The sequence below is a fragment of the Haplochromis burtoni genome, unplaced genomic scaffold (assembly GCF_018398535.1).
Source record: "Haplochromis burtoni strain Fernald_Lab_line unplaced genomic scaffold, NCSU_Asbu1 Contig_611, whole genome shotgun sequence".
NCBI classification, from domain to species: domain Eukaryota; kingdom Metazoa; phylum Chordata; class Actinopteri; order Cichliformes; family Cichlidae; genus Haplochromis; species Haplochromis burtoni.
Genome location: NW_024582972.1, coordinates 145,119 through 158,353, shown reverse-complemented (window position 1 = coordinate 158,353; position 13,235 = coordinate 145,119). Strand labels below are relative to the sequence as shown.

At 39.2% G+C, this 13,235-nt stretch overlaps 2 protein-coding genes across 10 annotated transcripts in view; one reads left to right on the top strand and one right to left on the bottom strand.

The window, feature by feature from the left end:
* LOC102298411 (parapinopsin) lies at positions 1 to 2,377 on the top strand. The gene is made up of 4 exons (XM_005948674.2): positions 1 to 400; positions 512 to 840; positions 1,280 to 1,522; positions 2,159 to 2,377. The coding sequence occupies exons 1-4, from the start codon at positions 70 to 72 to the stop codon at positions 2,267 to 2,269; spliced, it is 1,014 nt and encodes a 337-aa protein (XP_005948736.1). The 5' UTR covers positions 1 to 69; the 3' UTR covers positions 2,270 to 2,377.
* A 68-nt stretch (positions 2,378 to 2,445) lies between these two features.
* The window catches only part of cacna1da (calcium channel, voltage-dependent, L type, alpha 1D subunit, a), a 61,577-nt gene continuing 50,787 nt past the window's right edge, over positions 2,446 to 13,235 (bottom strand). For 7 of the 9 annotated variants that reach the window (XM_014329711.2, XM_014329713.2, XM_005948669.3 and 4 more), the window contains 9 exons: positions 11,766 to 11,899; positions 10,222 to 10,338; positions 9,418 to 9,809; positions 8,343 to 8,369; positions 7,561 to 7,689; positions 7,307 to 7,446; positions 6,385 to 6,491; positions 5,821 to 6,138; positions 2,446 to 5,653 (listed from right to left, as the gene is read on the bottom strand). In XM_014329711.2, the coding sequence (XP_014185197.1) occupies positions 5,348 to 5,653; positions 5,821 to 6,138; positions 6,385 to 6,491; positions 7,307 to 7,446; positions 7,561 to 7,689; positions 8,343 to 8,369; positions 9,418 to 9,809; positions 10,222 to 10,338; positions 11,766 to 11,899 (1,670 nt within the window). In that variant the 3' untranslated portion in view covers positions 2,446 to 5,347. The remainder of the gene's footprint in view (positions 5,654 to 5,820; positions 6,139 to 6,384; positions 6,492 to 7,306; positions 7,447 to 7,560; positions 7,690 to 8,342; positions 8,370 to 9,417; positions 9,810 to 10,221; positions 10,339 to 11,765; positions 11,900 to 13,235) is intronic. The other 2 variants (XM_042214794.1, XM_042214795.1) reach the window with 2 other exon arrangements.

Below are 13,235 nucleotides of genomic sequence, written 5' to 3'. Positions count from 1 at the left end.
TATTGAACTCTGAGCACCTCCAGGGAAAAAACGACGACCATACCACTTTTTTTCTATAGTTTTGCATCCATGCAGCACTCTGGAACTTTGCAAAATGCTTCTTTTTACCTGGGTCCGCAGGGGGAACCCTCTCTTCCACGGGCTGGCTTCATCATTCTGTCCATCATTATGGCCATTTTTACTGGTCCGGCCATCATCCTCAACGCTACAGTGATTATTGTGTCCCTCATGTACAAGCAGCTGAGGCAGCCGCTCAACTATGCTCTAATGAACATGGCTGTGGCTGATCTGGGCACAGCCATGACCGGAGGAGTGCTTTCTGTGGTCAACAACGCCCAAGGGTACTTTTCCCTGGGCAGAACAGGCTGTGTGATGGAAGGTTTTGCTGTGTCCTTGTTTGGTAAGTTCAAAGAATACCACATGGAGTACAGTGTCATTAAAAGTACTTTCACCTCCACTAGCGTCTGTGAAAATTCAAATTTTATTTTATTTACTTATTTATTTATTTTAGGTATCACATCTCTGTGCACCGTTGCTCTGATCGCAGTGGAGAGGATGTTTGTGGTGTGTAAGCCACTGGGACAAATTACCTTCCAAAAGAAGCATGCAGTTGGAGGTGTTATATTATCTTGGCTGTGGTCCCTGACATGGAACCTGCCTCCATTGTTTGGATGGGGAAGGTATGAGTTGGAGGGTGTTGGGACATCCTGTGCGCCAGACTGGCACAACAGAGACCCTCAAAATGTCTCCTACATCATGGTTTACTTTGCGGTGTGCTTTGCTGTTCCTTTTGCCATCATCCTGGTATCCTACACCAAGCTAATGTGGACGTTACACCGGGTGAGCTATTATAGATCAGCGTTGAAAAAATAACACGCATACTTTTAAGTTATGGTGTTAAAGTCATCTGCGGGATTTGTAGCGAAATGGAAGTATGTGTTTGAATCTACATTATAACTCTGAATTTACATTATAAAATCTCTTATTTTTAAATTTATCATATTTAACTGACAGCTTTAGGCTACACATACTATTCACAATAAAGACAATATACTATAAGAAGTGTGTAAACTTTATGATACAGTGTTTTATTTTTCTGTTTTTTAAAGGTTAAATCAGTTCTTACCAGCTTTTTTAAAATTCTAATCCTGTTCAGTAAAGTGTTTAGAGTCTAGCTGGGGCTTCTTGTCACTTTCCAGTTCAGTCTTGAATCTTACTGCAGAGATGTTTCCTCTCTAAATGTCTTTAGTGACCCTATTAGTAACACACCATTTCACAGGTATCAAAGATGGCTTGTGTGGAAGGTGGCGCAGTGGCTAAAGGGGAGATGAAGGTGGCGTCCATGGTGATCCTGATGGTCCTGACATTTCTGATCAGCTGGATGCCGTATGCCACCCTGGCCATGCTAGTGGTGTACAACCCAGATGTGAAGATTCATCCTCTGGTGGGCACAGTGCCTGTTTATCTGGCCAAGAGCAGCACTGTGTACAATCCCATCATCTATATCTACCTCAATAAGCAGGTAATAATTGTATTCAGCCAGATATGGTAAACACATTGAGGGGAACTAGTGAATCAACTCTTTTTCCGTCACATGAGCACCACCCAGTGGGGATAAAATGTATTACACAGCTATTCAGGAAATACAGGAATAAATACAACACTGTTTCTGTTGGTATTATATAACTTACAGATTTGATATATTTTACGTTGAATCTTCCAGTTTTAATGAGAAAATTTTAAATTTGTCTACAGTAAATAAACCATTTCACCTCAGTTTAAAACGAGCAAAGGGTTTAGAGTGTATTTTTGTCTGTTTTTAATTTTACAGTTACCTTCACATATGATCAATTCTCTCATAAAGCCAGTAAAACATATTTTCGTTAAACAATAGACACACAGGATGTATGTTTTTCTTAAATGCATATTTCTCTGCTTACAAAAGCCTTATTATATGTTTATACTCTCTTTTTAAAGCATATGTGTAGGGTTGGCAATGAGTTACATTTTAAAAGTTATTTTTATTTTGTCACACTTTAATATCACTGTTAGAGTGTTTGTTTTGTTGTATATGATATAACCTATAATCTAAAAGCCTATCTAATGTACATAGTTTCATTGACTTACAATGATAGACTGTGATATACGTTTCCTTTAGTTCCGTAAATACGCTGTACCCTTCCTGATGTGCGGGAAAGAGCCATGGGAGGACGATGAGGCATCGGAGGCGACAACAACTGTGGAGATAAACAAAGTGTCTCCTTCCTGAAATGTGCAAATGCAACAGCTACCCTGAAACATGCTTGTAAAAATTCATTTTGCAGACGTCTTCTGTCACATTACACAAACGTCAGTGAAGTTGTGCGTTTGAATTATTTGTTTTTATTTGCGAGGCGACACTCACAGCAACTGTCTGTCTGCTAAAAAGTGTAGAATGCAAAGAGATTAGAACAGCATTTCAGCATAAGTTTATTCAATGATGATCAATAGAAAATAAAATATCAGTATCGATTCAAAGAAAATCAAGGCCAAAATAAAATAAAATAAAAATACAAAAAATGTATTGATACAAAACCTAGAGGGTTATAGTAAAGCATTTGCTACTAAGAGAAAAGATGTTTACTCAATAAAAACATTAGGGAGCAGATATCAAGACTTTCAAGTAGAGAACATTACCATGGGTCTTTCCATATTGTACATATATTACATTATCTTCTATTTTAATACAGCTTTCTGAACATTAATAGTAGTAATAGTAATTATAATCATAACAAGATGAAGAAAACTAATAGAAACGTTCAAATCAACATGTGTTTCTCTGTAAACTGGTACTTGATCATTTTATTTTATTTTTTCTCCTACCTGCAAAACAGAGGAACAGTGCACCTTGAAAAATGTTTTTAATACTCTTTCATTCCCAGCATTATGAGGTGAGGTGTAAATGACAAATATAGATTCCACTAAACCATACACACAGTCACAAAAAGTACAAAATTGTCTCACCTTAATACACAAATCTGTTTAGAAAAAGGAGAAACAAAAAGCACTATACAGTTACTTGTGCAAAGACAAACAGCTATGTGCTAATATTTAAATACCATTGGTAGACTGAACCAAATCATTATATTCTTTTTTTCTTTTTTCAGGAATCCCTGACATGAGGTAAAAGTAAGTTCTTTTAATCTTTAGTTTAACACAACTTTTAAAAGTGTTTACAAAATAATGCATATCTTCAGTTCATCAGTACTGTAATTGCTACGAATAGTACAATGTGCCTTTTGTGTGCATTGGTCCTTTTTATGACAGTTATCAACAAAAGGACTACAACACTTTTTTTTTTTACTCACAAACAATTCAAAGAGCCCTTTCAATGTGCACACAAAATGGAAAACCTACATTTTCATGACAGTATTCGGTTGAATTAGAGTACAGTATGCACTCGCCTACAACAGCAGGTCACATTAACCCTTAAACGCTCTATGGTAACGCCTGAAATAGCCCACCTCAATTTATTTAGTCCAGTATCTTTATGCAAGAGAAAAACGGATGATGGATGGTTAAAAGATATTTTGTTGCCTTGTGTTTTTAAACTTGTGGGCTCCAGCTACTCCTTTATTTAAACGTACCCAGTGTGGGGTTTGCCATTCATTTTCATACAGTCACACTAAAATCCACGTTCAGCCCTAGTTAATCTCAACGAATCCACTGTGGGATACTGGGACAAACAGATAAGCTGTGACAATGATATGTCTTCACCAATGCCTAACGAGGTATACTATACGCAGGAACCAGGGAGGCTGAGAAAGAAAGGTTGGAGGTGTGGGGGTTAGTATTGCTTTGCCTCTCTGCAGCATCCTGACACCAGGACACCCTCAGTACTTTCACCTAGAACACATGTTGGGGCTGTTCCCGGCTCTTGGATGTGTGCATGTGTCTTCTGCCACCTAAGCCCTCTCCACATACAGCATGAAGGCTAAGATGTAATAGCTAAGATTCGGTACAAAGGTCTAACGAAACCCTGCCATGACCAACAAAGAGTGAAATTCCCAGCATGAGCTTTGAAAGTGTTAATTTATCCCTGTTATTACCATCTATCAGTTTTCGTTCTTTCAGCAGCAAAAAGGCATTTCAGTAGGGGCTGACAAAAACCTAGGTTTGACTCCGAAGCCAACTGAAAAAAGCAGCATTGTTAATGCACTACGCATTTTAAAATACTGTGCACAAAATATGCAAACAAATGTGTTCGTCACATCTGTGAGAAATTTCAGCACTGGATCCTTGAGGCTTGCCTTCTAAAAATGCTCCATTGTCGGTTTGATGAAGTAACAAGTGTACTCCTATGCTAAGGAAACAAAGCATATCTTGTGCGGTAGTGTCGCCACATAAGCAGAACCTCTAAAGAATGCTGTCATCATAGGCAAAATAAAAGGTGCATATTGGCAAAAAAAAAAAAAAAGCAAATAAATATCCGAACAGTTTACCTAATAAAATAATGCAAGTCTGCTTTTATAGTATAACATGAGTCACGAGGGTCCATATTGCTGATCTTTTAAATGATACATAATTACAAAATATAGAATATCTCTTTACAAAGTTTCTTTTGTTATATAATACAATTTACAGCATATCAACTATGAAATATTAATCAGGCTATTCTAAAGTGTTAAAATAACCTGCCTGCTAGTGCATTTATCACAAATGCTTTAGTTGCTTGAAAAGTACATATCTCAAGTTGAATGATGCTATAAGTAGGACTGTTAGTTCCTGCATAATCTGGTGCAACTCAGCTCTCTATCTCACTATTTCACTCAGCTCTAGTGATCTTTAAACGATCTGCGCTAACGACGAAGGGGTCGAGTTATTCTAAAAACTATGTGAGGAGATATGCCTTTCTATGCTTGCATTGAAAACTTGCATGATATGCCAAACCTTAAAAAAGTGACTGAGGTAATGACATCGAACATCTGATTGTCATCACCCTTAGAGACCCACCCTCTAGAGCATCTCACACCTTTGCCAGTTGGTCCATCTCTTTCACTGGCATCAGCGTTATTGTCTTTGACTGGCTGCAGGCAGAACCTGTATATTACCATCAGGTCAAAGCCTTTGGAAGGAAGATCCAGTCTGTCCCTCTGTGCTCAACAGGAATGGTAACTGGCTCTGTGCTGTGACCTCCACGGCTGGCAGGTGGAGAACAATTAAACGAACAGGACTTGTGTGTCTCTCATCCCTATGCCTTTTCTCTTCACTTTAAAGGCACTTCTTTGGGTCAGAGCCAACAGATGCATTTCTTTTAAATTTTCGCAAATCTATAAGGGTCCTAATGTGCAGAATCCTCCAGCCTCTGCTATAAAGTTGTGATGCAGATCATCTCGTCTGCCAGGTCCTCCTCGTAAGGACCTCTGGGTTCTGTCTCTGGCTCTTCATCACTGTAGCTGGCTGCGGTGTCCGGCAGTTCATAATCCCTTGGAGTCAGAAGGGGAAACACATTTACCCCATTGATACCTGGGGACATTCCTCCATTCAGCAGGTGGCTGGCTGCACTCTCCATCTCATCTATCGTCATCTCACATGCATCTGCTATCTCGTGCTTTGTGGCAGCGACAAACTTGGGATCCTTGGCATATCTCCCAAGTCCTTCTGATATCAAAACCTGTTCGGAGGAATTTGAAGAAAAATATCTCAGTGTGGATTTTTTTTAGGACTGTGTTTTGTGTTTTGTTCAGATGACACAATAAATCTGAAAATGTGCTTGTGAGATCAAAGCCCAGGTCATGCAAAATTTCCAGTAACTATTCCACCAAACAGCCTTAAACTCACCGCTTCCACAAGGCTTGTTGCACTGCCTCTTTTCTGGTGGTACTGGTTATGGTACTCCGGAGGAACCTGCAGGTGCACAGGTGAGTACGTTCTCTGGGAGAACTCGGGATCGTCTGTGTACCAGGAGCTCTTGCGCACAGACACTTGGCTACCAACAACACTCTCCCTGTGTGGGTGTTCCACACGTATGAGAGGGGTGTAGTATGGTGACTGGTCTTTACTGGCCGGTGTGGCAGGGGGTGTGGCCCAAGAACGGGTGGAGCGGGTTGGGGAGAGGCGATGGGCTCTGCTAGAGTCCAGCCCTGCTACAGCCATAACCTGATGGGTGAAGAAGGAGGATTTTGACGGTGGAACACAAAAGTGACTTGAAGTATAATTAAACTGTGCCACCCACTTGGGAAGCACTTCTGTTTGCTGCTATTTCATAGCTGTGTAGTATCTCGATTCAACAGTTTTCTGTGATATTTAGCAATTCATTTAAGAAAGCTGATGCAATCTGCAACTTACTAACAAATGTCACTCCACCCAAGGCCAAAAATGTAACTTAAAGAATGTTTGTGTTACCTGGTGCTGCATAAGGTGCAGTGGTAGAGCAGTACGCTGATGTGGAAGCTCATCATGGCTACTTTGTCTGCGCAGACACTCAAAGTTGAAGGATGGCCTTCTATTACCTGAATTAATCCAGAGTAGAGCAGTGAGCATTAACTTAGAAACAATGAGAGAAATTCAAACTTACGAGTAATACAATACAATAAAACGAACAAAAAGCAAAGTTTGTGTACATGTACAACCTTTAAAAGAAAACTACAGCTTTGTGAGGTTTGTCCACAAGCACACAAAAAACCCCACACAGCTATTTTATGTTGCTCATCTATTAAAATCACCTTAACTGGATAGATGATTAACATTTGCCATTTTAGTAATTTCAGATATTCAGAAAATCTATGCTCTGATCAATGTACTAATGTACAATGTAATAACAAGCTATGAAGAAATGAAAAGCAAAGAGGGGTGTGCCTCACGTAAAAGCTTTCTACAATATTTAACATTGACACATGGCACCAGGTCAAGGAGGACGACAATCACAGGCTGTTTTTATAGGATGAACAATTTTAATATTTTAGCCACCTTACTTTTTTGGAACCAGAGCCCACATGAAAGGGAAGGATCTGACCAAAAACCAAGGACACTATTACTGTAGCAACAATCACACAATAAGAATACCCTAAAGCATACCCTTCTTTCCTGTCTGCTTACTCTATATCAAACCATAACTGACTAAATGAACATCAGGCCGTGTTAAATAAAGTCATTACTGAGAGTGTAGACTGATTGAGAAAGATTTTTTTGAGCATAATGCTTATTTTTCTAATCGACTCGTTTTTGCCCCCTACTGGCCATTAGAAAGAATGCATTCAAATATCAGCCACTTTCAGAGAAGAAAGCCACGTCTATCTTTTATATATAAATGATGGTCATAATATACCTTGAGGTGTTGCAGGAAGCAATCTTCTCTTTGGTGACCTCCGTGAGTCGCGGTAGAGAGGCTGCTCATCATCATCGTAGTAACTGTCAGGATGATGGTAGCCTTTGGGAGTCTCATACTCCGTGTCGCTGTTCTGATACCTGGTGAACATTACATTATGGGATCCATTATCCAAAACACCTTTGGAATAAATTTCTATCCAAGTCAGAATGAAATTGCAATTGCAAACTGCAAAACTGTGAAAAGACTGTTACCTGTCCCCTGACAGCATACTGTCATCTTCATAAAATTCCTCCCCGCTGTAATACTCCCCGGAGAAATGGTCTTCATCAAACTCCTCCTCCCTTCGGATGGTGGGATGGCGACCATCCCCTCTGTGGGACCTGTGAAAGAGCCAGGGCAGAGGGGTTAGAGCGTGCACACTGTTACTGTCGTTATGGGGGTTACTGGTATACTGCCATGCACTGCCATGCAGACACAAGCCTACAGGGGGCAGCAATTCAAGAGACCACCCTTTTACAGCCAAACCAAGACAAACAGAAGTCGTGGGTTATCTCTGCCATGTAAACACCCCATCCACTTTGACATTCACTACTTTAATTAAAACACATCTCTTTCTAGTAAGTCATGACGTTAACTATATGCAGTGTTGCGGGAAATGTGCACTAAACAGAAGAAGTGGACACAAGTAGTGATTTTCACTCACTTCATTTCAAACATTCTCATACACTCCCCTGTCTTCAAGCATCTGGGTAGTCCTTTAAAGCAAGCGCATCACTTTTACACATGCATTAAGCAGGGCTGCTCTCAGCACAATGCTGGCCACTCACATTCGTTTCTCTATTATTTATCCAACAATGCATAAACACAACTGTGCCATAACAACTAGGAAAGCAAAATGACTGGCCAGCATGTAATGTGAAACACTGAATTAGCAAGGATGCAACAATTTCCAAAACCAAGTCAAAATGAAACAAAAGTCCTTCTTTTGCTGTTGAGACACATTGCTGGAACCAAACCTAGAAAAACAACATACCTAACATAGGTCTCATAGTAGCGCCTTCTGTCCAAGAAAGCACAGGGATGGCCAAGAGAAAGAATTTAGTTAGGAAGGAGAAAGGGAGAAGGAGAGAACACAGGAAACTGGGTGAAGAAAGTGTGACATATATATCATACAGTATATGAAGCATATACAGCATTCTCATATATATGTACGAGGAGAACAGAGAGTGACGGCGATGACTCCACTGTCGGCTGACAATTCCATTATCTATCTTTAAGATAAGAAACAATCTGAGAATCATTTCTTTTTCATAAAGAGGAAGCAATGAAATTGTCCCCCAAACTTCTTGGGCACTAAGGAAAAACAGGCCCAATACTGGAGAATGTAGTTTAAACAGAAGATGGGAAATCAGAAGAAAAATGTGCTACTGGTCACAAATTAAGTGTCAGTACAAGAGTAGGCTTATGATGCATGGTGGAATGAAGTTTCCAGTAGAGGCTAATGTAATGGAAAAGTCTGATAAGAATCTGCCTGTGGAAAAACACTTTTGTAGCAGTATTGTCCACCGATGTCTGACAACAGCAAGCACTCACACAGTGAATAACCACAGTGATGTTTTTAAAAATAAATCCTCTTATGTGTTGTTATACACCATAAGAAGTCTCTTCGTGACTATCACTGGGCAGAAATGAAGACAAGGACACCTCTTAATATGTGTTAGTGCTATATGTTCTTCCATAATTATCAAATTCATTGTAACATACACTTGTAATTACATTCATTCAAAGGTGGTATCTGACTTTTCTACAAAGATTTTCTTACAGATGAGGATAGTTCAGACAGTATTGAAATTCCTGCTGCAACAGTCCATGTTGAGCACGTCTTGATGTGACGTAATGTTTTACATGTTTAGTCCACATGTAATTGCAACATTTGACGTGTAATGGGAGTAAGTACACACTGCCAAATAAAATGTGCCAGAGACAAAGGATACAACAACAGGGTGTGAATGGAGCTTCAGGTTTATATAAATTTATATAAATCCACTTTCACTTTATATTGTTTGATCTAATTCTGCAACATGACATAATGATCACTGAGTGGATACCTTTGACCCTGGGGTGTCCGTGGCTTGTCGTAATCATAATAGGAGCTGCGTAGACCTGGATAGCCATTGGGAGGTGCGTGTTCGTAGTAGCGATGGTGTCCTCCGTTGGGCAGACTGGACACGTTGGCATTGTTGAGGTTTATGTTGGTAGATTTGGGAGACTTTCCGTAGGAGTTGTGGTGGCGGTGGTGATGATGGTGGTGGTGGTGATGATGGTGGTTGGGATGGGACATTGCATTGGCTCTAGACAGGCGTCCTACTGGCTGCTCCATGTGGGCGTAGTGAGGTGGAGGCTGCACTTGCAGAGGGCGCTGAGTGGCATTGGTTTGATGCCCATTGGATCGCCGATGACCACCATTCATGAGATGGTTACCAAAGAGTCCACCATTACGCTGTGAAGGAACACTCACAGTAAAACCACCAGCATTTCTCCTTCTTACAAGACAAGTGCTATTGATGTTAAGTCTGAGGGCTGATATTGTTTAAGAAAAATATATGTGCAAAAGTAAGTTAGGAAGCTGGTACATGGCATGATGTGCGAGCAAAACAAAACACTGTTTAGATTGTTGGAACTGAAATGGAGAAGAAACATAATAAAGCAAAATGAACTCATTAGAAGAAAAAAAAACTTACATATTGCAGATATAAAATCTGAAGCTAATGCTTCTGCTACAGATTTAGCTGCTAAATGCTTCCTACTCCATTTCCATCTACAGCTAGCTTTTTCACACGTACCTTTCCATGAACAAGAATTAATATTTACAAGGACAAACATTTCCCTTTGTGTAAATTTGAATCAGTTACCCTATAAATTTCCTCGTCTTCCTCTGGAATAAAGTCTATTAGTTCGTCATCCTGCAGATCACATGATATCGCCCGGCGAATTTCAGGCCCAATATCATGCAGCGTACGAAGGCCAGCCTGGAACCATGACAACAACAAGGCTAAGAGCTATGGTTGTGACCTTCATCTTAAAACTCACAGTGCGAACTCTGACATCATACAGGCACAACCACCACACATACTGAACATACACGCACCTGTGCTGTACAACACCTGACACTTACAGTACTTTCAGACTGTGAGAGATGAGAACACAGAGACAGGCAGATGTGCTCTCCTGAATGTAGCCTTCGGTAGATTCCAGATATGCTTCTGTCATATACTGGGAATACTTTGAGTACTGCAGGAAGTAATTTAATATGAATAAAAAAAATGTGATTCATGGCTATTTCTTGAGTTAATTATAGAAAAATGTATGTTCAATCACCCATATGTTGTGTTTAGTATTCAATTTTCACTGCAATGATTGCAATTTGTCAAATAAAACTTGACAGAAAGAGAAATCAACAACTCAAAGAATTTGATTGCTGCAGTTGTCTTCCTATCACCAAGAATGGGAGATTATGTTGACTGTGTGGTGCCTAAAATCACTGGATTCCAATTTCTTAAACATCTTATTAATTTGGAAAAAGAGAGCAATTTACATTTCAGGTGAAAGCATTGCATGTAATTATATAATTGATTCGTTTTACTTTTTTATTTATCTTCATTTTTATTCTGCTATTAACTTACCTTCCCATTTTTATGTTTTTTCTTTAAATTAAATCATTTTTGTATGTACTCATTACTGCGCTACTTTACTTTTACACTTCCAAATTACTTAACATTACTCCAAAAAAGTATTTATTCGTATATTTCTCTTTTACTTTTGCTGATGTTGTTTTGTAGCCCTTTCAGTCCCTTTTTTTCCCCTCTGAAATATTTTCCATTAGTTGGAAAATACTTGGATGAAAAAAATAAAATGTAAATAATGTAAAAATATAATTTTCTTCTCACTCTTTTCTTTGTAGATCTATATAATAGCAGAATACATAGAAAAAGTTAAATATAAAGAAACTAGTTGGTCATGTTTTTGTCTGACAGTGATATATGGGACTATACTGACGCCATATATCATACGATATAAGGTAACAGAAACTGCAACAAGCTTTGCATGTGAAATTCATGAGTCGTGGACTGTGATGCACAGAAAATACATGCAATGGTGGCTGAAGACAGTGATGCGCACTTAACATCAACATCTAGCTATTTTTTTGAGACACAGAAGACACAAGTACTAAATTCACACAAGAGAAACATAAATCACAGAATCATACTGTACACCAAGATCATGAACGTCCTGCTGGATCACAAACCATAACATCAGCACTCTTGATGAGTTTTGAATGAAATGCACAGAGATGTATATCAGATTTAACAAAGTTCATTCATTCATCCATTTTAACAAAGGTCTCAACAGCCCGTCTCACGTTGTCAGAAACACACGTGAGTGTCGTAAGACTCACCTGTAAAGCAATGGCTGTGTTGTTCTGGGAAGGGTGTGCACCCACCAGGCCTTCCTCTTTACGTTTCTTGAATTTCCTAAAGTAGTCCTGTATCAGGAAGGTGGCATAGAACTTCCCCACGGTTACCTCATCATCTGAGTGAACAGACCACACAAATGCTTCCTATGTCAGCAACACACAGTACCCTGGGAGAGAGAGGGAAAGACTCTTCTCTTCCCTCGTCTATGGGTGGTGGGGGTTCACCACCTTAGAACTTAAGAATAGCGAGGCACTTTTTAACCTCCACCAACCAAATGATTTCTAACCAAATGTTATAAATCCATTTTGATGGTGTATATACTTTACCTCATTATGTACCAAATAGGATCATTTGCTGTGTATCAGAAAGGACAGAGAATGAACATATCCCAACATGTCTTCATGTGTGTATTTCTGTGAGATTACATGTATGTAAGTATGTCTGACTTGTGGATGATTTAATTGGAGGAATTTGTGTTCAAACACCTGCAACATTAAAAGGACTGATAAAACTCTAAATGATTACTATTGCTCTGCAGAAAGTCTTTTCTTCTTCAAGAGAAGATCAACAAGAGCATTTGAGCTCATTGGAAATTAATGAACAATTTTAATTCTGTTCAGTTAATCATGACAGGAAAACAGAAAGGCTTTTCAATTTTTAAATGTGTATCAAAAACAATTTTTCCATTTAGGCCACTTGATTAATTTGTTCAAATTTTTCTTAAATTTTCTTTTCTAAATCTTTCTTGAATGTCAAAGGATGCTATTGAATGTTTTTTAACTGCTTTAGCACATGCAAGCAAGCAAAACTACAGTATGCATCATACATGTCGGTGTGTAATTTCATATGCTTGTGCTCATGTATGCCCCTACATAATATTATGTATGCTTTTTTTTCTAAATACTGTACTCAAAGCTTGTGTTCTTGCATGTATATTCTGCCATTTTTTGAATTTAAAAAGCATGTACGAGTGTGTGAGAATCATTCTGAAGCAGGGGTCTGAATCACTTTGAACAAGCACGCTGGGGACAGAGATCAGAGAGAGAGGCAACACTAGTTCCATGCCACCACCCTAAAACAGAACTGCTTCAGAATATTCTGAAGTGTTTTCAAAGTTTTGGACACAGAGATACAAAAGTATGAGAAGAAAAAAAGCTCAGGCAGTAAAAAAAAAAAAAAGACAGAAGAGAGAGAGTAGAGACAAGAAACAGATAAAGAAGGAAGGACAGAGATGTTAGAGAGAAAGACGAAGCATGCTCTTGCACAGTGGTCTATAAGGCCATGCAAGCCCAAAGCCCAGCAGATAGTCAGTGGCCTCCATCAGCATCCAGGGCAGGCGGGAGGGAGCAGTGTGTACTGAATACACACAGACTAAAAAAGACATACTGCTGAGGGGACAACAGGGAGAAGATGAACAAAGCAGAAACAGCACAATATAGCCTTATTTATAT